The sequence below is a fragment of the Salmo salar genome, chromosome 07 (genome assembly GCF_965601325.2).
Source record: "Salmo salar chromosome 07, fSalSal1, whole genome shotgun sequence".
In the NCBI taxonomy this organism is placed as follows: domain Eukaryota; kingdom Metazoa; phylum Chordata; class Actinopteri; order Salmoniformes; family Salmonidae; genus Salmo; species Salmo salar.
This window is the reverse complement of record NC_138297.1, coordinates 61,845,400-61,873,282: the sequence shown is the minus strand read 5'-3', so window position 1 is coordinate 61,873,282 and position 27,883 is coordinate 61,845,400. Positions and strand designations below refer to the sequence as shown.

At 40.9% G+C, this 27,883-nt stretch overlaps 1 protein-coding gene across 1 annotated transcript; it reads left to right on the top strand.

Annotated features, from left to right (window-relative positions):
• The first annotated feature begins 142 nt into the window (after nt 1–142).
• LOC106578766 (N-acylneuraminate cytidylyltransferase) lies at nt 143–27,514 on the top strand. Its single transcript, XM_082977833.1, has 8 exons — nt 143–698; nt 3,917–4,059; nt 4,974–5,129; nt 7,660–7,790; nt 8,169–8,263; nt 8,699–8,870; nt 11,602–11,767; nt 26,245–27,514. Exons 1-8 carry the CDS (start codon nt 478–480, stop codon nt 26,457–26,459), a joined length of 1,299 nt encoding a protein of 432 aa, XP_082833959.1. The 5' UTR covers nt 143–477; the 3' UTR covers nt 26,460–27,514.
• The last annotated feature ends 369 nt before the right edge of the window (nt 27,515–27,883 follow it).

Genomic DNA, 27,883 nt, shown 5'->3' with positions numbered 1-27,883 from the left:
ACATTTTACAGTTTCCTACTTCCGACTGGCACATGAACACGGCATTTGAACCTGGCTCACGCCCGGGAGGCAGCCCGGTTACAAAATGAATGCAATCACGTTTTACCCAAAGTAAACTCCTCCGACCTGGGAAACCCGGGTCAGATGATAGAATCCCCTCATCGAAGCGCGATCATCGTTTTCTTGACATTGTCAGTTAACCCGTTGCCAGAGTAAATTCATTAAATAGTTCAATTGAACTTGTTACTATGGCAACAAAAGGAAGCGTTATTGAAATGACCTCAGAGTAAAGATAGCAGGTCTACGCCTAAGTATTTAGGTCTACGCCTAAATACGTAGCTAGCTAGTTACAGTGAGTTAGAACGCAAGAAGTTGCTAGATACTTCAGACGACTGCTATACATCGCTACCGCAATTAGCTACATTGAGACTACCGCCACGTCTTGACAAGACTCTTGTCTGCCTACTGATCCTTTCAATGGCTGCTGCTAAAAAACGTACTATATCGGGCATCGAAGATGTGAGAGACAGAAAAGCAAAGGTTATCAAAGACAGCGGTGAGAAGAGACACATCGCAGCCCTGATCCTCGCGAGGGGAGGCAGTAAGGGGATCCCCCTGAAGAATATCAAAGTTCTCGCCGGTGTCCCCCTCATTGGATGGGTTCTGAGAGCTGCAGTGGACTCCAAACAGTTTGACAGGTAATTCGGTTAAATCTTTGGTCAAATGTATTTCTTATCTAGCTACGGTATATGGACTTGCTCTGACGCTTTTGTTAATAGTAACGTTAGTTAGTTGCACCAAATGCATGTTACGTTCTTGTTTTGTGTACACTGATATTATTGTGATAGTGATAGTCAACGTTGCATATGATGATGCATCTGTCATAACCAGGGGAGAAAGTACAGTAAGACTTGCCAAACGTCAATACACTTGTTGGTGTTTTCAGGGGCGAAAATCTGATATCCACTTTGGAGGGGACAATTACATGAAATTTTCTCAAGAGCAATTCCTGAGGGGGACACCAAAAGTAGTGCTGTAACACATAGCCTACATTGTAATATGGTAAATGTATATTGAGGAACCAAAGAAATAAGGTGTTTGCCGTACTCCTAACTACCGGTACCCAAAACTACACAACTAATCACAACAGCAATACCATTGCCTTTAACAAATCTTAGTTCAGTCACCAGTTTAAGTTGAGAGTGGGGGTATCCATGGCATTTTCCAATTATGTTCCTATTTTACAAGTCAAAAAAATGGAGAACCTTTCATAATGTTGCCAAACAAAGACTCAACAAACTTACCTGAGACTCCCTGTCTCTGGCAGTCTGTCCCTGCATATCTGTCCCCAACTCTGCTGTCTGTGTGCCATCTGTTGCCTGCTCTGCCTAATGACATCATTGTGAAACATTTCCATTAGAATTTCATTTCTTTCTTATGAACATTTTATCAACTAGTCTTTGAGATATTAGGCTACTAGGGTTCTTACTTTGTGTTTTGGTGTACTGAAAAATACTCTGATGTCCGTCTTTTATTTTTCTGCCATTTTTCTACCTGGCTGGCTGGCTGGCTACACACACACACAGTGTGTAGGTTATTTACAGTAGGAGATGGGCTTCTATCATCTTATCTTTTATCATTCTATTTGGGCTTCGATCTAAAAGGTAGCTAGCAAATGTGAAATGGATTAAAATGACAAGAGTTGACAGCTGTATGAGTTCACCATTTACACAACATGTGCTGCAACCTTTTGTAATTTTAATAGTTTGTTTCATATTGGCTGGCTTCCAACAATAGCTGAATTTGCAAAGCTAGCGAGCACCAATTCCGTTTCAGTGGTGTTTGCTATAATCTTTGCTACCCGGGTTAAATAAAGGTGAAATAAAATAAATAAATAAATAAAAGTTCCCTTGCGACAATTTAGCTTTTGCAACGAGACCATTAAATATATTTAAGACAATGGTAGAAGAGAGTGTAGTTCTGTTCAGTTTGGACTTCAGTTTATCGCTAACGTTATCGCAGGGACTTTGAAGCACTAACTTACATCATCTGCATGCTGATCTTGGAATAAATTGACGATAGCAAAGATTCCATCTTTGACGAGGCCACATAAATGGAATAGGTACTAGCTAGCTTAATAGTTCATATTTGCGCGCTAGCTCTGCATATTCAGCTAGTGTGTGTGCGCGATTGACTGGATTAACCTCACTTCAGTTACGTTCATTGAGTGCCTTTCAGACAGTAGATACGACCCCTCTGTTACCTTGCCAACTAAGGAACTGGCAGTGGATCAAAACATTGTGAGGCAAAGGGTGGGGGGGTCGCAATCTTTTGAAACTTAAAAACACACTATTAAGTGTCTATAATCAGCACAATTGCTTTCATTGCGTATTATTAATATTATTTAAATTACATAGTTATGTTTCAGTGATATATTGGGGGGGACAAATCATATTTTTCCAAGGATGGGGGGGTCGTGTCCCCCCCGGGATTTCCGCCCCTGGGTGTTTTGTGTAACAGATGTCTCTCTTTCCATTCACCACTGTTTGGAGGTTGGAAATATGTTGCGTGTGGATGGGATTGTAAACGATCAGATGCAAACGTCATTGACTGGTTGTGTTTCTGCCACAATAAAAAGTAATACATTTTAAAAGTCAAATGACAAATCTTTATGACTAGGCCCACAGAGATGCTATTGAATTAATTGGGATTCTGGATCCACGGCCGGCACATCTAGAGCGGAAGTCTGACTAGTGCGGCATTTCCCGAGCTAAACTAACCAAGACGCACCCACAACAACACATAACACCTCACATTATTCTGCCCCAAAACAATGATTGCTATTCTATCCCTTTTAATTGAGCTTTTCACTTTCTGAAAAGAGAATATGTTTAAACTCAGGCAGCTTTTAGGGAAGCAATTATGTTGTTGAGTTAAGCAACGGATGAGTTGCCGGCTTCGTCGAGCCTCTGTCTGGATGGAAAGGTAACTTTTGAAACTGCCATGCTTAGATTCATAACGATGTCTAATATTTAATGATTTGCAAACAGTAACCGGTTCGTTGCAAACAAGACACTCTGGTTTGATATTGGAGAATTTTGGTAAGAATACTTATTCCTCTGTCCATTCTTCCCGGAAACTTCTATAGAGACATTAGTGATTTTAGTAGTGTAATCAGATTGAAAATATTAGGATATGTTATTGACATTATATAGCCTAGTAACCAGATGTGTTAAAATGAGTTTAATTTGTAGCGTAATCATGAATGGGGCCGCTATTATGTTCTGTTCTACCGACTATTAGCTGAGAAAAAAACTGTCCTTAAGGCCAAACCTATTGCCAACCCCTCCATTACACTATTCTAGTTTAGGGGGAAAGGAGGGGGACGGCAATTTTTTGTCTTGCCTAGGGCAGCAGAACGTCCAGAGACGGTCCTGTTAGGCCCATACATTGTTTTAGTACACGCATGTTCACACATAGGAGGTTCCAAACTGGGAAGAAATTACATCTACTTTAACTCCTGGTCATAACTATATGTAACCGATGTGAAATGGCTAGTTAGTTAGCGGTGGTGCGCGCTAATAGACTTGAAGTAGGGTTTCCCCTTGCATTGCAAGGGCCGCGGCTTTTGTGGCGCGATGGGTAACGATGCTTCGTGGGTGTCAGTTGTTGATGTGTGCCAGGTTGGGGCGAAGAGAGGGACAGAACCTACACTCTTACATATACATTATTAACTGTTTGTTGTATAAATATGTATACCCATGTCAGATTCTTATTGAGAGAGTTTGTCTGAAAGTTAGTGTACTGTCTGAATGAACCCCCAGGTTTGGGCTTGGCCACACAAGACTGGATTGCACTTATGTAGCCTACTTGTTACAAAGCCTGAGGAATCAACTTATTCCGTTCTTTCTCCCAGTGTGTGGGTATCAACTGACCATGATGACATTGAGAAGGTGGCCAAGGCATGGGGAGCTCAGGTTCACCGCAGGAGCCCAGAGGTGTCCAAAGACTCCTCCAGCTCTCTCGACACCATCCAGGAATTCGTCCGATTAAACCCAGGTAGGGGGTGAACGTCAATTGTATTTCCTTGACTCCTCATGTCCTCATTCCTCCTCTCCTTGCCTCCTTCTCAAAATGCATTAGAGGAGGAGATCTGAGTGGAGGAACCTCAGATCTTCTGCTCCAATGTGCTTTGAGAAGGAGCCAAGGAGGGAGGCGTGAGGAATCAAGCTAGCTTGGCTAAGGCTCTGGGACGGCATGTATCAAGCATCTCAGAGTAGGAATACTGATCTGGGATCAGGTCCCCCCTGTCCATGTAGTCTTATTTGTTGTGATCTATGAGCTAAATCAGCACTCCAACTCCGAGACACTTGAACCATACGACCTCCAGGGCCGCAGAGCATGCTGCTGTTTTTCCTTCCTGCTTTTTAATCAGAACCTGAGAACACCAGTCTGGGAAACCAGGTGTGTGGTCTGACTCACCACTCTCCAGCCAATCAGTGACAGTTATTGTGCCCCCTGCACAGTTGTGCACCCCTGATCTTGCTCACATGATAATGCTCACATGCTGTTTTCTTTTAATTCAATTTCTAATACCATAACCCTAATTCCAACCCCAGGAAAGTGTTGCATATCAATCAGTCAATCACATTTGTTTATAAAGCCCCGTTTTATGTCAGCAGAAGTCACAAAGTGCTTATCCAGAAACCCAGCCTAAAACCCAAAAGAGTAAGCAATGCAGATGTAGAAGCACGTCTGGTATTAACAGAGTTTCAGGTGGTAGATTGTTGATAGAGTGAGAGCGGCTATAGTCAATCCATGAATAGGGGGCTATCCAAATGAAGTGGGACCTACTCCATACATACAGATGTCAACAGTAACCATGTAGATTTATTCATGTCATATCATATGTGGCTACCTGATTAAATAATGGATAAATCAAATATATTTTGTGTTGTGTTGTCCTCCTCCAGAGGTGGATGTGATCTGTCACATCCAGGCCACGTCTCCCTGCCTGCACCCCTTCCACCTGAAGGAGGCCCTGGAGATGATCACCAAGCAGGGCTTCACGTCCGTCTTCTCTGTGGTCCGAGAACACCACTTCCGCTGGCAGGAGGTGAAGAAAGGAGGTACAGGATAGCCATGTGTTATGTTTAGGACCGTACACTTATTATCAGTTAACTGGAGAGGTTCCAACAAACTTATTGTACAGGTCTGTCAGGAGATCTGAAGGGTCAGTCCCTTCACTTGTCCTTTAAACTGCTGCACAAGTTTCCTAAGCATGACTAAGCAGACACAGATACAAGGAATGAGTATCAGGGTGGGAGAGTGAGAGAGGCTATTATCTTGTATCTAGTTCCTCTTCTGCTTGACCCGCACCCTGTGAACAAACCATAAGCACATCACAACTTAATGACACAAAACAACAATTCTCATTGTCAGACAGTTTACAGAACATGCCAGCCTTGAGAAAGAACACAATGTGTACAGCATATAACATTTTCTCTACACTGCCTGAGGAAAAACTGTCCATCACTTTATAAGTAGGGTCAGGAGTTTGTCCTGACCATGTGACCAAAGCCAGGAAAAACTCTAGTGCCGTAGATGTTTTGTGTTTGAAAACACCTACCCATCATATCTTGATGTAAGATGCTAATGCTCAATGATAAAGGATTGTGTTTATAAGAGCGTCTGCTAAATGACTAACATGTACAGTTGAAGTTGGAAGTTTACATACACTTAGGTTGGAGTCATTAAAACTCATTTTTCAACCACTCCACAAATTTCTTGTTAACAAACTATAGTTTTGGCAAGTCGGTTAGGACATCTACTTTGTGCATGACACAAGTAATTTTTCCAACAATTGTTTACAGACAGATTATTTCACTTATAATTCACTGTATCACAATTCCAGTGGGTCAGAAGTTTACATACACTAAGTTGACTGTGCTGTTAAACAGCTTGGAAAATTCCAGAAAATGATGTCATGGCTTTAGAAGCTTCTGATAGGCTAATTGACATAATTTGAGTCAATTGGAGGTGTACCTGCGGATGTATTTCAAGGCCTACCTTCAAACTCAGTGCCTCTTAGCTTGACATCATGGGAATATAAAAAGAAATCAGCCATGACCTCAGAAAAAAAATTCTAGACCTCCACAAGTCTGCTTCATCCTTGGGAGCAATTTCCAAATGCCTGAAGGAACCACGCTCATCTATACAAACAATAGTATGCAAGTATAAACACCATGGGACCACGCAGCTGTCATACCGCTCAGGAAGGAGACGCGTTCTGTCTCCTAGAGATGCATGTACTATGGTGCGAAAAGTGCAAATCAATCCCAGAACAACAGTAAAGGACCTTGTGAAGATGCTGGAGGAAACATGTACAAAAGTATCTATATTCACAGTAAAACGAGTCCTATATCGACATAACCTGAAAGGCCACTCAGCAAGGAAGAAGCCACTGCTCCAAAACCGCCATAAAAAAGCCAGACTATGGTTTGCAACTGCACATGGGGACAAAGATCGTATTTTTTGGAGAAATGTCCTCTGGTCTGATGAAACAAAAATAGAACTGTTTGGCCATATTTTGTGTTTGAAAACACCTACCCATCATATCTTGATGTAAGATGCTAATGCTCAATGATAATCGATTGTGTTTATAAGATCGTCTGCTAAATGACTAACATATACAGTTGAAATACCATAAACCTAAACCCAACCCTAGGAAAGTTATGTTATGTTTGGAGGAAAAAGGGGGAGGCTTACAAGCCGAAGAACACCATCCAAACCGTGAAGCACAGGGGTGGCAGCATCATGTTGTGGGGGTGCTTTGCTGCAGGAGGGACTGGTTCACTTCACAAAATAGATGGCATCATGGGGTAGGAAAATTATTTTGATATATTGAAACATCATCTCAAGACATCAGTCAGTAAGTTAAAGCTTGGTTGTAAATGGGTCTTCCAAATGGACAATGACCCCAAGCATACTTCCAAAGTTGTGGCAAAAAGACTTAAGGACAATGAAGTCAAGGTATTGGAGTGGCCATCACAAAGCCCTGACCTCAATCCCATAGAAAATTTGTGGGCAGAACTGAAAAAGCTTGTGCCAGGAGGCCTACAAACCTGACTCAGTTACACCAGCTCTGTCAGGAGGAATGGGCCAAAATTCACACAATTTATTGTGGGAAGCTTGTGGAAGGCTACCCGAAACGTTTGACCCAAGTTAAACAATTTAAAGGCAATGCTACCAGATACTAATTGAGTGTATGTAAACTTCTAACCCACTGGGAATGTGATGAAAGAAATTCTAGCTGAAATAAATCATTCTCTCTACTATTATTCTGACATTTCACATTCTTAAAATAAAGTGATCCTAACTGACCTAAGACAGGGTCTTTTTACTTGGATTAAATGTCAGGAATTGTGAAAAACGGAGTTTAAATGTATTTGGCTAAGGTGTATGTAAACTTCCAACTGTAAATATAGTACCTTTCACAAGCACATTACATGGAAGTAACTCCATCCACCACTAATCACTGTGTATCACAATAGAGAGAAGTGGGGTTTTTAGACAAATTAGTTTTTCTCCTGACCAGGAAGTCGTCTGGTTTCTAGTTATGACCTATAACATTGATTATGTGTTCTCTCTCCTGTTCAGGTAGTGTAGCCACCCAGCCTCTGAACTTAGACCCGTCTAACAGGCCCCGGAGACAGGACTGGGATGGAGAGCTGTGTGAGAACGGATCTTTCTACATTTATACCAGAGCGATGATAGAGAGAGGCCTGCAGGTAACTGGCACTATACCCCATCAGGGCCCATAGTCACAAAGCGTTTCAGGATAGGAGTGCTGGTCTAGGATCAGTTTTCCCTTTTCAATCATTATGAATACGTCTATATGGACAGGGAGGACCTGATCCTAGATCAGCAGCCCTACTCTAAGACGCTTTATGAATACAGGTCCTGATGTGTATGTCTGTTGCTGGTGGTGAACACTATTCCTCTCAGGGGATCAATAACGTTTATTCATTCAGTGGATCTGAGCCTGACTAGAAACAACATACACACTGAGAGATGGACTGATCTGTGATACTACTAGATATTCTATTGTCAACTGGTGTTGTTTTAAATGCTAATAGAAATGCCCTTTGTGTTGTTGTCTTTCTCAGGGGGGGAAGTGGGCTTATTATGAGATGCTGCCAGAGTACAGTGTGGATATTGATGTGGATATCGACTGGCCCGTTGCAGAACAGAGAGTACTGAGGTAGTCTGAAATCATTGACCTAGAATTTCAAGTTCACACTCTGTTCAAGTCATTCACTCTGAACCATATCTCTCTCTCTCTCTCTCTCTCTCTCTCTCTCTCTCTCTCTCTCTCTCTCTCTCTCTCTCTCTCTCTCTCTCTCTCTCTCTCTCTCTCTCTCTCTCTCTCTCTCTCTCTCTCAGAAAGTGTTTATTTGAATGCACTTGAAATATAATTAGATTTTGTGGTAAAGCAACACAATGAACAATGCTGTAACACAGAGGAGTGGTTGTCCAAATGTATTTCCCTGTGTGTGTTGTACCTCTCCAGGTTTGGTTACTTTGGTCTGGACAAGCCTGAGGTGTATTTCCCTGTGTGTGTTGTACCTCTCCAGGTTTGGTTACTTTGGTCTGGACAAGCCTGAGGTGTATTTCCCTGTGTGTTGTTCCTCTCCAGGTTTGGTTACTTTGGTCTGGACAAGCCTGAGGTGGTGCGTCTGCTGCTGTGTAAAGTCTCAGGCTGTCTGACTGACGGCCGCGTCCTCATCTCTGTCTCTGGAGAGGAGATGGTCTCAGTCAACACCAGAGATACTATGGGTATCCGCATGCTGCAGAGAGAGGGAGTGGAGGTACAGATACTGTACATACAGAACAAACACACTGCAGAGAGAGGGAGTGGAGGTACAGATACTGTACATACAGAACAAACACACTGCAGAGAGAGGGAGTGGAGGTACAGATACTGTACATACAGAACAAACACACTGCAGAGAGAGGGAGTGGAGGTACAGATACTGTACATACAGAACAAACACACTGCAGAGAGAGGGAGTGGAGGTACAGATACTGTACATACAGAATGTATAGAACACACACTGCAGAGAGAGGGAGTGGAGGTACAGATACTGTACATACAGAACAAACACACTGCAGAGAGAGGGAGTGGAGGTACAGATACTGTACATACAGAACAAACACACTGCAGAGAGAGGGGGTGGAGGTACAGATACTGTACATACAGAACAAACACACTGCAGAGAGAGGGAGTGGAGGTACAGATACTGTACATACAGAACAAACACACTGCAGAGAGAGGGAGTGGAGGTACAGATACTGTACATACAGAATGTATAGAACACACACTGCAGAGAGAGGGAGTGGAGGTACAGATACTGTACATACAGAACAAGCACACTGCAGAGAGAGGGAGTGGAGGTACAGATACTGTACATACAGAACAAACACACTGCAGAGAGAGGGGGTGGAGGTACAGATACTGTACATACAGAACAAACACTGACACACACACACACACACACACACACACTCACTCTAGAGAGAGGGAGTAGAGATACAAAGATACTTTTTTACAACGACTGCTACCACAAATGAATGTATTGTCTATGTTGTAATGTCTATGTTGTAATGTCTATGTTGTAATGTCTATGTTGTAATGTCTATGTTGTATTGTCTATGTGGTATTGTCTATGTTGTAATGTCTGTTGTAATAGGAATTTCCAGGTGAACAAAAAGGAGAGCAGTCATTGGTAAAGTCAATCAAAAATCATTCTGGTTCATTAAAGTTGCAACAGGGAGACAGACACCTCCAGTCCATAAGCAGAGAAAATGTATCTTGGGAGACAGACCCTTTCTATCCTAATCAGACAGCACCACATGTTCTGTAAACACCAGCCTCTTGGAGACAGACCCTTTCTATCCTAATCAGACAGCACCACATGTTCTGTAAACACCAGCCTCTTGGAGACAGACCCTTTCTATCCTAATCAGACAGCACCACATGTTCTGTAAACACCAGCCTCTTGGAGACAGACCCTTTCTATCCTAATCAGACAGCACCACATGTTCTGTAAACACCAGCCTCTTGGAGACAGACCCTTTCTATCCTAATCAGACAGCACCACATGTTCTGTAAACACCAGCCTCTTGTTCTTGGAGACAGACCCTTTCTATCCTAATCAGACAGCACCAAATGTTCTGTAAACACCAGCCTCTTGGAGACAGACCCTTTCTATCCTAATCAGACAGCACCACATGTTCTGTAAACACCAGCCCGGAGGCTTGTGGGAAGACAAAACAAAAGGCGGTGACTTGTCCAGCTGCTACAGAATCAACAGTGTTCACACAATGTCAATATAATACAACAGTGAATAGTCAGTGTGTCCTCAGACCTGGTACATCCAGTCTGGTGTTAATCACTATCAACAGATAAGACAATAATCCATAACATTCACTATCAACCTGCACCTTGAATGTGTCACGATTCCTACCGACGGTGGCGCCCCCTCCTGCTCGGGTGGCGCTCGGCGGTCGTCGTCACCGGCCTATTAGCTACCACCGATTCCCTTTTTGTTTTTCCCTTTTTTTATGTTTTCTCACCTGCCCTGAGTTAGTCATTAAGAGGGCTATTTAGTTCAGCTGGTCCGCTCCCTATTGTGCGGGATTGTCTTTCTGTGTGTCGACTGCGTTTTGTTCGACTGCTTGTCGAGTGTATTTTCCCTGTTGTTGGGAAACCTTTTATTTTGTGCTTGTGGTTTATTAAAATTACCACACAGTGTTCGCTGCTTCCTGCGCTTCTTTCCGCCACACAACAGACAAGCCGTTACAGAATGTTACAAACAGAACACTGGGAATGATTTGTATTACAGAACTCTAAATACTGTATGTTAAACATTGTGTTAATCCCTCTGAACTGAATATGAACTAATATTTCCTCATTACACTCAGTCTGTACAATACATAGAAAACAGCTCCCGTAGAAAACAGAGCTCCCGTAGAAAACAGAGCTCCCGTAGAGAAAACACAGAGCTCCCGTAGAGAAAACACAGAGCTCCCGTAGAGAAAACACAGAGCTCCCGTAGAGAAAACACAGAGCTCACGTAGAGAAAACACAGAGCTCCCGTAGAGAAAACACAGAGCTCCCGTAGAGAAAACACAGAGCTCCCGTAGAGAAAACACAGAGCTCCCGTAGAGAAAACACAGAGCTCACGTAGAGAAAACACAGAGCTCCCGTAGAAAACAGAGCTCCCGTAGAGAAAACACAGAGCTCCCGTAGAGAAAACACAGAGCTCCCGTAGAGAAAACACAGAGCTCCCGTAGAGAAAACACAGAGCTCCCGTAGAGAAAACACAGAGCTCACGTAGAGAAAACACAGAGCTCCCGTAGAGAAAACACAGAGCTCCCGTAGAGAAAACACAGAGCTCACGTAGAGAAAACACAGAGCTCACGTAGAGAAAACACAGAGCTCACGTAGAGAAAACACAGAGCTCACGTAGAGAAAACACAGAGCTCACGTAGAGAAAACACAGAGTATAAACATTTGTTTTATTCTGTCTCCTCCAGGTGATCTTGATCTCATCCAGTGAGGACCCTGTGACCAAGGCCCTGGCTGACAAGCTGTCCCAGAGGACAGGCTGCGAGGTCAGGCAGCTGGGCAAGGACATCCAGGGTGAGGTCAAAGCCATGATGGACGACAAGGATCTGGACTGGAAGGAGGTCGCCTATATGGGTAAACTCACTGTTCTTTTCAATTAACAATATACAACTACTACTGCTACTACAAATAGTACTACTATTACTAATTCATTTTAGTTTTATAGTACAGTTTGTAATATAGTGGAATCTCAAGGTTCTTAACCTTCTATTTTGAGTAATACTTGTGCGTTCATGTCAATCAAAACGTATGAAGGTATTTATTTGGAGCCCTTCTGAGATGGAAATCAAATCAAATGTTATTTTGTCACATGCGCCAAATACAACAGGTGTAACCTTACAGGGAAATTATTACATACAAGCCCTTAACCAACTATGCAGTTATAATATAAGAAATTAAAGTAACAAATAATTAAAGAACAGCAGTAAATAACAATAGCGAGGCTATATAGAGGGGTACCGGTACAGGGGCACCGGTTAGTCGAGGTAATTGAGGTAATATGTACATGTAGGTAGAGTTATTAAAGTGACTATGCATAGATAATATCAGAGTAGCAGCGGCGTAAAAGAGGGGGGGAGAGGGCAATGCACATAGTCTGGGTAGACATTTGATTAGATGTTCAGAAGTCTTATGGCTTGGGGGTAGAAGCTGTTTAGAAGCCTCTTGGACCTTAACTTGGCGCTCCGGTCCTGCTTGCCGTGCAGTAGCAGAGAGAACAGTCTATGACTAGGCTGGCTGGAGTCTTTGACAATATTTAGGGCCTTCCTCTGACACCACCTGGTATATTGGGGCGGCAGGTAGCCTAGTGGTTAGAGCGTTGGACTTGTAATCGAATCCCCGAGCTGACAAGGTAAAAATCTGTCGTTCTGCCCCTGAACAAGGCAGTTAACCCAATGTTCCTAGGCTGTCATTGAAAATAAGAATTTGTTCTTAACTGACTTGCCTAGTTAAATAAAGGTAAAATAAAATAAAAAATAGAGGTCCTGGATGGCAGGAAGCTTAGCCCCAGTGATGTACTGGGCCGTACGCACTACCCTCTGTAGTGCCTTGCGGTTGGAGGCGGTCAGTTGCCATACCAGGCAGTGATGCTCTTGATGGTGCAGCTGTAAAACCTTTTGAGGATCTGAGGACCCATGCCAAATCTTTTCAGTCTCCTGAGGGGGAATAGGTTTTGTTGTGCCCTCTTCACGACTGTCTTGGTGTGCTTGGACCATGTTAGTTTGTTGGTGATGTGAACGCCAAGGAACTTGAAGCTCTCAACCTGCTCCACTACAGCCCGTTGATGAGAATGGGGGCATGCTCGGTCCTCCTTTTGCTGTAGTCCACAATCATCTCCTTTGTTTTGATCACGTTGAGGGAGAGGTTGTTGTCCTGGCACCACACGGCCAGGTCCCTAAACTCCTCCCTATAGGCTGTCTCATCGTTGTCGGTGATCAGGCCTACCACTGTTGTGTCATCGGCAAACTTAATGATGGTGTTGGAGTCGTGCCTGGCCGTGCAGTCATAAGTAAATAGGGAGTACAGGAGGGGACTGGGCACTTACCCCTGAGGGGCCCCCGTGTTGAGGATCAGCGTGGCGGATGTGTTGCTACCTACTCTTACCACATGGGGGCAGCCCGTCAGGAAGTCCAGGATCCAGTTGCAGAGGGAGGTGTTTAGTCCCGGGGTCCTTAGCTTAGTGATAAGCTTTGAGGGTACTATGGTGTTGAACGCTGAGCTGTAGTCAATGAATAGCATTCTCACATAGGTGTTCCTTTTGCCCAGGTGGCAAAGGGCAGAGTGGAGTGCAATAGAGATTGCATCATGTGTGCATCTGTTGGGGTGGTATGCAAATTGGAGTGGGTCTAGGGTTTCTGGGATAATGGTGTTGATGTGAGCCATGACCAGCCTTTCAAAGCACTTCATGGCTACAGACGTGAGTGCTACGGGTCGGTAGTCATTTAGGCAGGTTACCTTAGTGTTCTTGGGCACAGGGACTATGGTGGTCTGCTAGAAATATGTTTGTATTACAGACTCAGACAGGGAGAGGTTGAAAATGTCAGGTATAATAGGCTAGATATCTCTCAGGAATGTGACCATAGCAGCGGTGTTTGATAACCACGTATCAATGAAACTATCAGACAGTAAATGTCAACAGTGAAGTTTGAACCAGAACCTGATTGTGATTGTCAAGGTGACCATACTATGCCTTGTTATGGAACAGTATCTCCTCATTCCCTGTTTCCCACCTCCTTATCTTTCTCCTCTCACCCCTCCATTTCTCTCCTCTCACCCCTCCATTTCTCTCCTCTCACCCCTCCATTTCTCTCCTCTCACCCCTCCATTTCTCTCCTCTCACCCCTCCATTTCTCTCCTCTCACCCCTCCATTTCTCTCCTCTCACCCCTCCATTTCTCTCCTCTCACTCCCACATTTCTCTCCTCTCACCCCTCCATTTCTCTCCTCTCACTCCCACATTTCTCTCCTCTCACCCCTCCATTTCTCTCCTCTCACCCCTCCATTTCTCTCCTCTCACCCCTCCATTTCTCTCCTCTCACCCCTCCATTTCTCTCCTCTCACCCCTCCATTTCTCTCCTCTCACTCCCACATTTCTCTCCTCTCACCCCTCCATTTCTCTCCTCTCACTCCCACATTTCTCTCCTCTCACCCCTCCATTTCTCTCCTCTCACCCCTCCATTTCTCTCCTCTCACCCCTCCATTTCTCTCCTCTCACTCCCACATTTCTCTCCTCTCACCCCTCCATTTCTCTCCTCTCACATTTCTCTCCTCTCACTCCCACATTTCTCTCCTCTCACTCCCACATTTCTCTCCTCTCACTCCCACATTTCTCTCCTCTCACCCCTCTCCTCTCACCCCTCCATTTCTCTCCTCTCACCCCTCCTTATCTCTCCTCTCACCCCTCCTTATCTCTCTTTTTTTATTTTTTATTAATTGGGTCACAAGGGCAATACAATCATAAAAATAACATTACACTTTTTCCCCTTTATTATTTACACACCATTCCACCCATTCGGTGTCGGTGTGATCGTTCCCTTTCTTTGGCAGTAGAGAGATTAGTATGCTCATGAAAAAAAACCTTGTCGATGGCCGAATGAATTTACTCCAATAATACCGGCCCTAAAATGCCCCAAAAATGTAGTAACAGCTCAGGTGGAATGCCCAGATCCACAGATTGCTTCTCCTCTGATACAGGCAAATCAAGATTATCTAAAAACTGCATTTGTCTGGTTCAAACTGGATAGAAGATGTATATAACTCCTGGTAAAAAGACTGAAATGTTGCATTAATTTCCTGTGGATCAGAAAGTAAGCCTTTAACTGGGGATTAAATAGATTCTATAGAAGTACAAGATTCACGTTGTTTCAATTTTAAGGCTAGAAGCCTGCTTGGTTTGCTCCCATTAAAATGATAGTTCTGCCTCACTCTATGCATGATGAACTCAGCTCTCCTCCTTAATAAATCATTCAGTTCCAGTTTAACCACCCTCAAATCCTTTCTGACATTATTTGAGTAATTCCTTTTCAGGTTTTGTTGAAGTGATTTAGATTTTTTTCTCCAATAACTTGATTCTGTGATTCCTAGCTTTATTGAGGTGAGATACAAAAGAAGATAAGTCTGTGATTAACCCTTTAGTAGCCATCCATGTAAACCTTGGGTCCTCTACAGAGTCCTTGTTTTTTGCTAAGAATGTAAATAGAAATTTAGCCATGAACAATTGGATGTGTAGAAGGGTCGTATCAAAACGCCAACGTTTTGTTTTATTTACCTTAAAGCTCACATCCACTTGGGTAACCAGGGGATTATGATCTGAAAGCGTCGCAGGCAATATTTGTATTGGAGTGACGTACATACTAAAAATGTGCGTGAGAATAGAAAACAATCAATTCAAGAGTATGATTTGTGATCTGCAGAAAAACAGGTATAATCTTTGATGCCCGGATTCTGAACTCACCACATAGAACTCACCAAATAGCTCCTCTATTAGTAAGGAGAGACAGGGAGAAACTGTCTAATTAAATAGAGTATCTATTAGTAAGGAGAGACAGGGAGAAACTGTCTGATTAAATAGAGTATCTATTAGTAAGGAGAGACAGGGGGAAACTGTCTGATTAAATAGAGTATCTATTAGTAAGGAGAGACAGGGGGAAACTGTCTGATTAAATAGAGTATCTATTAGTAAGGAGAGACAGGGAGAAACTGTCTGATTAAATAGAGTATCTATTAGTAAGGAGAGACAGGGAGAAACTGTCTGATTAAATAGAGTATCTATTAGTAAGGAGAGACAGGGGGAAACTGTCTGATTAAATAGAGTATCTATTAGTAAGGAGAGACAGGGAGAAACTGTCTGATTAAATAGCTCCTCTATTAGTAAGGAGAGACAGGGGGAAACTGTCTGATTAAATAGAGTATCTATTAGTAAGGAGAGACAGGGAGAAACTGTCTGATTAAATAGAGTATCTATTAGTAAGGAGAGACAGGGGGAAACTGTCTGATTAAATAGAGTATCTATTAGTAAGGAGAGACAGGGAGAAACTGTCTGATTAAATAGAGTATCTATTAGTAAGGAGAGACAGGGAGAAACTGTCTGATTAAATAGAGTATCTATTAGTAAGGAGAGACGGGGAGAAATTGTCTGATTAAATAGAGTATCTATTAGTAAGGAGAGACAGGGGGAAACTGTCTGATTAAATAGAGTATCTATTAGTAAGGAGAGACAGGGAGAAACTGTCTGATTAAATAGAGTATCTATTAGTAAGGAGAGACAGGGGGAAACTGTCTGATTAAATAGAGTATCTATTAGTAAGGTGAGACAGGGAGAAACTGTCTGATTAAATAGAGTATCTATTAGTAAGGAGAGACAGGGAGAAACTGTCTGATTAAATAGAGTATCTATTAGTAAGGAGAGACAGGGGGAAACTGTCTGATTAAATAGAGTATCTATTAGTAAGGAGAGACAGGGAGAAACTGTCTGATTAAATAGCTCCTCTATTAGTAAGGAGAGACAGGGAGAAACTGTCTGATTAAATAGAGTATCTATTAGTAAGGAGAGACAGGGAGAAACTGTCTGATTAAATAGAGTATCTATTAGTAAGGAGAGACAGGGGAAACTGTCTGATTAAATAGCTCCTCTATTAGTAAGGAGAGACAGGGGGAAACTGTCTGATTAAATAGAGTATCTATTAGTAAGGAGAGACAGGGAGAAACTGTCTGATTAAATAGAGTATCTATTAGTAAGGAGAGACAGGGGGAAACTGTCTGATTAAATAGAGTATCTATTAGTAAGGAGAGACAGGGAGAAACTGTCTGATTAAATAGAGTATCTATTAGTAAGGAGAGACAGGGGGAAACTGTCTGATTAAATAGAGTATCTATTAGTAAGGAGAGACAGGGGGAAACTGTCTGATTAAATAGAGTATCTATTAGTAAGGAGAGACAGGGAGAAACTGTCTGATTAAATAGAGTATCTATTAGTAAGGAGAGACAGGGAGAAACTGTGATTAAATAGAGTATCTATTAGTAAGGAGAGACAGGGAGAAACTGTCTGATTAAATAGAGTATCTATTAGTAAGGAGAGACAGGGAGAAACTGTCTGATTAAATAGAGTATCTATTAGTAAGGAGAGACAGGGAGAAACTGTCTGATTAAATAGAGTATCTATTAGTAAGGAGAGACAGGGAGAAACTGTCTGATTAAATAGAGTATCTATTAGTAAGGAGAGACAGGGGGAAACTGTCTGATTAAATAGAGTATCTATTAGTAAGAAGAGACAGGGAGAAACTGTCTGATTAAATAGAGTATCTATTAGTAAGGAGAGACAGGGAGAAACTGTCTGATTAAATAGAGTATCTATTAGTAAGGAGAGACAGGGAGAAACTGTCTGATTAAATAGAGTATCTATTAGTAAGGAGAGACAGGGGGAAACTGTCTGATTAAATAGCTCCTCTATTAGTAAGGAGAGACAGGGAGAAACTGTCTGATTAAATAGAGTATCTATTAGTAAGGAGAGACAGGGGGAAACTGTCTGATTAAATAGAGTATCTATTAGTAAGGAGAGACAGGGAGAAACTGTCTGATTAAATAGAGTATCTATTAGTAAGGAGAGACAGGGGGAAACTGTCTGATTAAATAGAGTATCTATTAGTAAGGAGAGACAGGGAGAAACTGTCTGATTAAATAGCTCCTCTATTAGTAAGGAGAGACGGGGGGAAACTGTCTGATTAAATAGAGTATCTATTAGTAAGGAGAGACAGGGAGAAACTGTCTGATTAAATAGAGTATCTATTAGTAAGGAGAGACAGGGGGAAACTGTCTGATTAAATAGAGTATCTATTAGTAAGGAGAGACAGGGAGAAACTGTCTGATTAAATAGCTCCTCTATTAGTAAGGAGAGACGGGGGGGAAACTGTCTGATTAAATAGAGTATCTATTAGTAAGGAGAGACAGGGAGAAACTGTCTGATTAAATAGCTCCTCTATTAGTAAGGAGAGACAGGGAGAAACTGTCTGATTAAATAGAGTATCTATTAGTAAGGAGAGACAGGGAGAAACTGTCTGATTAAATAGAGTATCTATTAGTAAGGAGAGACATGGGGAAACTGTCTGATTAAATAGAGTATCTATTAGTAAGGAGAGACAGGGAGAAACTGTCTGATTAAATAGAGTATCTATTAGTAAGGAGAGACAGGGGGAAACTGTCTGATTAAATAGCGTCCTCTATTAGTAAGGAGAGACAGGGGGAAACTGTCTGATTAAATAGCTCCTCTATTAGTAAGGAGAGACAGGGAGAAACTGTCTGATTAAATAGAGTATCTATTAGTAAGGAGAGACAGGGGGAAACTGTCTGATTAAATAGAGTATCTATTAGTAAGGAGAGACAGGGAGAAACTGTCTGATTAAATAGAGTATCTATTAGTAAGGAGAGACAGGGGGAAACTGTCTGATTAAATAGAGTATCTATTAGTAAGGAGAGACAGGGAGAAACTGTCTGATTAAATAGAGTATCTATTAGTAAGGAGAGACAGGGAGAAACTGTCTGATTAAATAGAGTATCTATTAGTAAGGAGAGACAGGGAGAAACTGTCTGATTAAATAGAGTATCTATTAGTAAGGAGAGACAGGGGGAAACTGTCTGATTAAATAGAGTATCTATTAGTAAGGAGAGACAGGGAGAAACTGTCTGATTAAATAGAGTATCTATTAGTAAGGAGAGACAGGGAGAAACTGTCTGATTAAATAGCTCCTCTATTAGTAAGGAGAGACGGGGGGAAACTGTCTGATTAAATAGAGTATCTATTAGTAAGGAGAGACAGGGAGAAACTGTCTGATTAAATAGAGTATCTATTAGTAAGGAGAGACAGGGGGAAACTGTCTGATTAAATAGAGTATCTATTAGTAAGGAGAGACAGGGAGAAACTGTCTGATTAAATAGCTCCTCTATTAGTAAGGAGAGACAGGGAGAAACTGTCTGATTAAATAGAGTATCTATTAGTAAGGAGAGACAGGGAGAAACTGTCTGATTAAATAGAGTATCTATTAGTAAGGAGAGACAGGGAGAAACTGTCTGATTAAATAGAGTATCTATTAGTAAGGAGAGACAGAGGGAAACTGTCTGATTAAATAGAGTATCTATTAGTAAGGAGAGACAGGGGGAAACTGTCTGATTAAATAGAGTATCTATTAGTAAGGAGAGACAGGGAGAAACTGTCTGATTAAATAGCTCCTCTATTAGTAAGGAGAGACGGGGGGGAAACTGTCTGATTAAATAGAGTATCTATTAGTAAGGAGAGACAGGGAGAAACTGTCTGATTAAATAGCTCCTCTATTAGTAAGGAGAGACAGGGAGAAACTGTCTGATTAAATAGAGTATCTATTAGTAAGGAGAGACAGGGAGAAACTGTCTGATTAAATAGAGTATCTATTAGTAAGGAGAGACAGGGGGAAACTGTCTGATTAAATAGAGTATCTATTAGTAAGGAGAGACAGGGAGAAACTGTCTGATTAAATAGCTCCTCTATTAGTAAGGAGAGACGGGGGGGAAACTGTCTGATTAAATAGAGTATCTATTAGTAAGGAGAGACAGGGAGAAACTGTCTGATTAAATAGAGTATCTATTAGTAAGGAGAGACGGGGGGAAACTGTCTGATTAAATAGAGTATCTATTAGTAAGGAGAGACAGGGGGAAACTGTCTGATTAAATAGAGTATCTATTAGTAAGGAGAGACAGGGAGAAACTGTCTGATTAAATAGCTCCTCTATTAGTAAGGAGAGACGGGGGGAAACTGTCTGATTAAATAGAGTATCTATTAGTAAGGAGAGACAGGGAGAAACTGTCTGATTAAATAGAGTATCTATTAGTAAGGAGAGACGGGGGGAAACTGTCTGATTAAATAGAGTATCTATTAGTAAGGAGAGACAGGGGGAAACTGTCTGATTAAATAGAGTATCTATTAGTAAGGAGAGACAGGGGGAAACTGTCTGATTAAATAGAGTATCTATTAGTAAGGAGAGACAGGGAGAAACTGTCTGATTAAATAGCTCCTCTATTAGTAAGGAGAGACAGGGAGAAACTGTCTGATTAAATAGAGTATCTATTAGTAAGGAGAGACAGGGGGAAACTGTCTGATTAAATAGAGTATCTATTAGTAAGGAGAGACAGGGGGAAACTGTCTGATTAAATAGAGTATCTATTAGTAAGGAGAGACAGGGAGAAACTGTCTGATTAAATAGAGTATCTATTAGTAAGGAGAGACGGGGAGAAACTGTCTGATTAAATAGAGTATCTATTAGTAAGGAGAGACAGGGAGAAACTGTCTGATTAAATAGAGTATCTATTAGTAAGGAGAGACAGGGGGAAACTGTCTGATTAAATAGAGTATCTATTAGTAAGGAGAGACAGGGGGAAACTGTCTGATTAAATAGAGTATCTATTAGTAAGGAGAGACAGGGAGAAACTGTCTGATTAAATAGAGTATCTATTAGTAAGGAGAGACAGGGAGAAACTGTCTGATTAAATAGCTCCTCTATTAGTAAGGAGAGACAGGGGGAAACTGTCTGATTAAATAGAGTATCTATTAGTAAGGTGAGACAGGGAGAAACTGTCTGATTAAATAGAGTATCTATTAGTAAGGAGAGACAGGGAGAAACTGTCTGATTAAATAGAGTATCTATTAGTAAGGAGAGACAGGGGGAAACTGTCTGATTAAATAGAGTATCTATTAGTAAGGAGAGACAGGGAGAAACTGTCTGATTAAATAGAGTATCTATTAGTAAGGAGAGACAGGGAGAAACTGTCTGATTAAATAGAGTATCTATTAGTAAGGAGAGACAGGGAGAAACTGTCTGATTAAATAGAGTATCTATTAGTAAGGAGAGACAGGGAGAAACTGTCTGATTAAATAGAGTATCTATTAGTAAGGAGAGACAGGGAGAAACTGTCTGATTAAATAGAGTATCTATTAGTAAGGAGAGACAGGGAGAAACTGTCTGATTAAATAGAGTATCTATTAGTAAGGAGAGACAGGGAGAAACTGTCTGATTAAATAGAGTATCTATTAGTAAGGAGAGACAGGGAGAAACTGTCTGATTAAATAGAGTATCTATTAGTAAGGAGAGACAGGGAGAAACTGTCTGATTAAATAGAGTATCTATTAGTAAGGAGAGACAGGGGGAAACTGTCTGATTAAATAGAGTATCTATTAGTAAGGAGAGACAGGGGGAAACTGTCTGATTAAATAGAGTATCTATTAGTAAGGAGAGACAGGGAGAAACTGTCTGATTAAATAGAGTATCTATTAGTAAGGAGAGACAGGGGGAAACTGTCTGATTAAATAGAGTATCTATTAGTAAGGAGAGACAGGGAGAAACTGTCTGATTAAATAGAGTATCTATTAGTAAGGAGAGACAGGGGGAAACTGTCTGATTAAATAGAGTATCTATTAGTAAGGAGAGACAGGGAGAAACTGTCTGATTAAATAGAGTATCTATTAGTAAGGAGAGACAGGGAGAAACTGTCTGATTAAATAGAGTATCTATTAGTAAGGAGAGACAGGGAGAAACTGTCTGATTAAATAGAGTATCTATTAGTAAGGAGAGACAGGGAGAAACTGTCTGATTAAATAGAGTATCTATTAGTAAGGAGAGACAGGGAGAAACTGTCTGATTAAATAGAGTATCTATTAGTAAGGAGAGACAGGGAGAAACTGTCTGATTAAATAGAGTATCTATTAGTAAGGAGAGACAGGGAGAAACTGTCTGATTAAATAGAGTATCTATTAGTAAGGAGAGACAGGGGGAAACTGTCTGATTAAATAGAGTATCTATTAGTAAGGTGAGACAGGGGGAAACTGTCTGATTAAATAGAGTATCTATTAGTAAGGAGAGACAGGGAGAAACTGTCTGATTAAATAGAGTATCTATTAGTAAGGAGAGACAGGGAGAAACTGTCTGATTAAATAGAGTATCTATTAGTAAGGAGAGACAGGGGGAAACTGTCTGATTAAATAGAGTATCTATTAGTAAGGAGAGACGGGGAGAAACTGTCTGATTAAATAGCTCCTCTATTAGTAAGGAGAGACAGGGGGAAACTGTCTGATTAAATAGAGTATCTATTAGTAAGGAGAGACAGGGAGAAACTGTCTGATTAAATAGAGTATCTATTAGTAAGGAGAGACAGGGAGAAACTGTCTGATTAAATAGAGTATCTATTAGTAAGGAGAGACAGGGAGAAACTGTCTGATTAAATAGAGTATCTATTAGTAAGGAGAGACAGGGGGAAACTGTCTGATTAAATAGAGTATCTATTAGTAAGGAGAGACAGGGAGAAACTGTCTGATTAAATAGAGTATCTATTAGTAAGGAGAGACAGGGGGAAACTGTCTGATTAAATAGAGTATCTATTAGTAAGGAGAGACAGGGGGAAACTGTCTGATTAAATAGAGTATCTATTAGTAAGGAGAGACAGGGAGAAACTGTCTGATTAAATAGAGTATCTATTAGTAAGGAGAGACAGGGAGAAACTGTCTGATTAAATAGCTCCTCTATTAGTAAGGAGAGACAGGGGGAAACTGTCTGATTAAATAGAGTATCTATTAGTAAGGTGAGACAGGGAGAAACTGTCTGATTAAATAGAGTATCTATTAGTAAGGAGAGACAGGGAGAAACTGTCTGATTAAATAGAGTATCTATTAGTAAGGAGAGACAGGGGGAAACTGTCTGATTAAATAGAGTATCTATTAGTAAGGAGAGACAGGGAGAAACTGTCTGATTAAATAGAGTATCTATTAGTAAGGAGAGACAGGGAGAAACTGTCTGATTAAATAGAGTATCTATTAGTAAGGAGAGACAGGGAGAAACTGTCTGATTAAATAGAGTATCTATTAGTAAGGAGAGACAGGGAGAAACTGTCTGATTAAATAGAGTATCTATTAGTAAGGAGAGACAGGGAGAAACTGTCTGATTAAATAGAGTATCTATTAGTAAGGAGAGACAGGGAGAAACTGTCTGATTAAATAGAGTATCTATTAGTAAGGAGAGACAGGGAGAAACTGTCTGATTAAATAGAGTATCTATTAGTAAGGAGAGACAGGGAGAAACTGTCTGATTAAATAGAGTATCTATTAGTAAGGAGAGACAGGGAGAAACTGTCTGATTAAATAGAGTATCTATTAGTAAGGAGAGACAGGGGGAAACTGTCTGATTAAATAGAGTATCTATTAGTAAGGAGAGACAGGGGGAAACTGTCTGATTAAATAGAGTATCTATTAGTAAGGAGAGACAGGGAGAAACTGTCTGATTAAATAGAGTATCTATTAGTAAGGAGAGACAGGGGGAAACTGTCTGATTAAATAGAGTATCTATTAGTAAGGAGAGACAGGGAGAAACTGTCTGATTAAATAGAGTATCTATTAGTAAGGAGAGACAGGGGGAAACTGTCTGATTAAATAGAGTATCTATTAGTAAGGAGAGACAGGGAGAAACTGTCTGATTAAATAGAGTATCTATTAGTAAGGAGAGACAGGGAGAAACTGTCTGATTAAATAGAGTATCTATTAGTAAGGAGAGACAGGGAGAAACTGTCTGATTAAATAGAGTATCTATTAGTAAGGAGAGACAGGGAGAAACTGTCTGATTAAATAGAGTATCTATTAGTAAGGAGAGACAGGGAGAAACTGTCTGATTAAATAGAGTATCTATTAGTAAGGAGAGACAGGGAGAAACTGTCTGATTAAATAGAGTATCTATTAGTAAGGAGAGACAGGGAGAAACTGTCTGATTAAATAGAGTATCTATTAGTAAGGAGAGACAGGGAGAAACTGTCTGATTAAATAGAGTATCTATTAGTAAGGAGAGACAGGGGGAAACTGTCTGATTAAATAGAGTATCTATTAGTAAGGTGAGACAGGGGGAAACTGTCTGATTAAATAGAGTATCTATTAGTAAGGAGAGACAGGGAGAAACTGTCTGATTAAATAGAGTATCTATTAGTAAGGAGAGACAGGGAGAAACTGTCTGATTAAATAGAGTATCTATTAGTAAGGAGAGACAGGGGGAAACTGTCTGATTAAATAGAGTATCTATTAGTAAGGAGAGACGGGGAGAAACTGTCTGATTAAATAGCTCCTCTATTAGTAAGGAGAGACAGGGGGAAACTGTCTGATTAAATAGAGTATCTATTAGTAAGGAGAGACAGGGAGAAACTGTCTGATTAAATAGAGTATCTATTAGTAAGGAGAGACAGGGAGAAACTGTCTGATTAAATAGAGTATCTATTAGTAAGGAGAGACAGGGAGAAACTGTCTGATTAAATAGAGTATCTATTAGTAAGGAGAGACAGGGGGAAACTGTCTGATTAAATAGAGTATCTATTAGTAAGGAGAGACAGGGAGAAACTGTCTGATTAAATAGAGTATCTATTAGTAAGGAGAGACAGGGAGAAACTGTCTGATTAAATAGAGTATCTATTAGTAAGGAGAGACAGGGAGAAACTGTCTGATTAAATAGAGTATCTATTAGTAAGGAGAGACGGGGAGAAACTATTTTGTATATTTTATTCAGAGTCCAGTTTTGGTTAAGTGATCATTTGTAAAGTGGCTCTCTATTTCCCCTCTGCGTGTATACTAGACTACCACTGTAGAAAACTACTGACATTGTAGCCTTCCCTGTAGCTCAGTTGGTAGAGCATGGTGTTTGCAACGCCAGGGTTGTGGGTTCGATTCCCACGGGGGGCCAGCACAGAAAAAAAATGTATGAAATTGTATGAAATGTATGCATTCACTACTGTAAGTCGCTCTGGATAACAGTGTCTGCTAAATGACTAAAAAATGTAAAATGTAAATTGTTCGGAGTTAATTTGCATGCCACCGCCAGTTACTGAATATTTATGGGTAAGGTGAGAAAGTAGGTGCCAGCAGTCAAATCCTGGAGAATTTGGGATTCAATTTCAATTGAGTAACATTTCTCTGATTTCCCAAAGCCCAAAATGGGAAACTATTCATGAAATATATATTTATATTATTTCCTTAAATCATCCCGTATTTTTCCTTGATTTTTTTTCATGTTATGTTGATGCAACATACTAATCAAATCGAACTTTTTTTCACATGCACCGAATTCAAGTGTAGACCTTACCGTGAAATGCTTACTTACGAGCCCTTAACCAACAATGCAGTTCAAGGAGTTAAGAAAATATTTACCAAATAAACTAAAGTTAAAAATAATAAAAATTTACAAAATAAAATAACATTAATGAGGCTATATACAGGGGGTACAGGAGTCAATGTGCGGGGGTACAGGTTAGTGGAGGTAATTTGTACATGTACATGTAGGTGGGGGTAAAGTGACTATGCATAGATAATAAACAGCGAGTTGCAGCAGTGTACAAAACAAATGGGGGGGTGTCAATGTAAATAATGTGGTAGCCATTTGATTAATTGTTGAGCAGTCTTATGGCTTGGGGGTAGAAGCTGTTAAGGAGCCTTTTGGTCCTAGATTTGGCGCTCCGGTACCGCTTGCCATGCGGTAGCAGAGAGAACACTCTATGACTTGGGTAACTGGTCATTGACAATTTTTTTGGCCTTTCCTCTTTCCTTTAGTATATAGGTCCTGGATGGCAGGAAGCTTGGCCCCAGTGATGTACTGGGCCGTACGCACTACCCTCTGTAGCACTTTACGTTCAGATGCAGAGCAGTTCCCATACCAGGTGGTGATGCAACCGGTCACGATGCTCTCGATGGTGCAGCTGTAGAACGTTTTGAGGATCTGGGGACCCATGCCAAATCTTTTCATTCTGCTGAGGGGGAAAAGGTGTTGTCGTGCCCTCTTTACGACTGTCATGGTGTGTTTGGACCATGATAGTTTGTTGGTGATATGGACACCAAGGAACTTGAAACTCTCGACCCGCTCCACTACAGCCCCGTCAATGTTAATGGTGGCCTGTTCGGCCCGCCTTTTCCTGTAGTCCACGATCAGCTCATTCTTAGAATACTTCCATAACCACCTTCTAAATTAAAACTAATCTCACACCTCCATTTCATCCCTCCATCTCTCCCTCCTACAGGTAATGATGCTCCAGATGTTGACTGTCTGAACCTGGCTGGGCTGAGTGCAGTACCCCGGGACGCCCCAGTGGTGGCGATCAACGCTGCTAAATACTCCTGCCACAGTGCTGCAGGCCTGGGGGCTGTGAGGGAGTTTTCTGAACACATCCTGCTGCTCAAGAAGAAGGCCAAGTCTCAGATGGAACAGGACCGCATCCACAGAAATACATTCTAAATGCTAGAATGTTCTAAAGTCACAGAGATCCATTCTAAACTCTAGAATGTGTTCTAAAGTCACAGAGATCCATTCTAAACTCTAGAATGTGTTCTAAAGTCACAGAGATCCATTCTAAACTCTAGAATGTGTTCTAAAGTCACAGAAATACATTCTAAACTCTAGAGTAGGGATGGGCATTGGAAATAATATCATGACATTTTTTCGGATATCCGGATAGTTTTAAACGTGGACATTTGTTTGCTGCGCAGCCTGCATGACTCGGGAGATACTGTGGGGACAAGGACCAGGGGTGTGTGACAAAGGAGGGAGAGAAAAAGTAGCCACTGACTCGCGCTAGTTAGACACCTGTAAATGCTATAGGTTATCTATCATCCAATATGGCAGTGCATGTCTTTACTGCATCAAATCAATGCCAAGATGCTAGCTAAGTCCTCATTTAGTTTACTTAATTCTGTCATTTTAATTAAACTTTTAATTCATTGATTAGAGATCTCCCACTTCACGCTGCTACACAAGAAGCCTCTGACTGTAGTGTCAACAACAGCAAGCTCAGTGAAACCTGTGTAGGCTAATGCCGTATGTCATTTTTTTAAACTATATTCACATTTGTGACGTTGTTTTATTAAATTAAGAATTCCAAATATCATGAGTGTAGAAATGTCCCATAGATCATTTTATTCAATTAAGATGAAGCCTTGTCATTGTTAAAATAGGCCTGTGATTTATTTGTATTAAGTGTTCGAATAACTGCCCATTGCTAGTTTTTTCAGGTTGTCAGATCAAGGTAGTTTGGGTTTTATCGCTACAGGTTGTGTTGACAAAAATCTATGTCTTTACTTTAAATGAAGTAGAATACAGGAGGCCTTTAATTTACTTGAGATTGATTGTTTTTCTCTCCACTTTTTAATGTTCTGTTTTAATTTTTGGGGGAAAGTATTAGTACATTGACTTGGAGTTGCACTGAGATTCTTGTTGGTTTGGGTGTTTACTTTTGTATTATGCCTGCAATTTGTTTGTAAAATTATATATGATCATAAACGTAAGAAACACTTTCTTATTCCCCTGCTTTAATCTGAACTATTCTAGAAATGACTTTAGCCTTACACCTTCAAGATTGTGGTATGGAGTTATAGCTGATGGGGGGGTTCACATACATCTTGCCACCAGATGGCAGTCTAGCGCCTCATCAAACCTCAGTTGGAGGAAAGAACGAGATGACAACATTAACCTCGTACAACCATCAAGAAGTCTCACATGCATTCCTGTTCAGGCGTTCACTCAGTTGTAGCAAGCAACCAAATACTGGTAAAACAACACACGTGATCATACAGTATAAGATATCTTCATTTATAGCATTGTGTGGCGATTTCCATCTATCCATGTTGCAGAGATCAGGACAGCCAGCAAACGTGTGGCGAGCT

Bases quoted from the DNA above. Each gene is read 5' to 3' on its own strand.
- LOC106578766 (XM_082977833.1), top strand. From the start codon at position 478: ATGGCTGCTGCTAAAAAACGTACTATATCGGGCATCGAAGATGTGAGA. The intron at 8,264-8,698 runs GTAGTCTGAAAT...GTTCCTCTCCAG, and splicing joins GCAGAACAGAGAGTACTGAG to GTTTGGTTACTTTGGTCTGG. The intron at 8,871-11,601 runs GTACAGATACTG...TGTCTCCTCCAG, and splicing joins TGCAGAGAGAGGGAGTGGAG to GTGATCTTGATCTCATCCAG.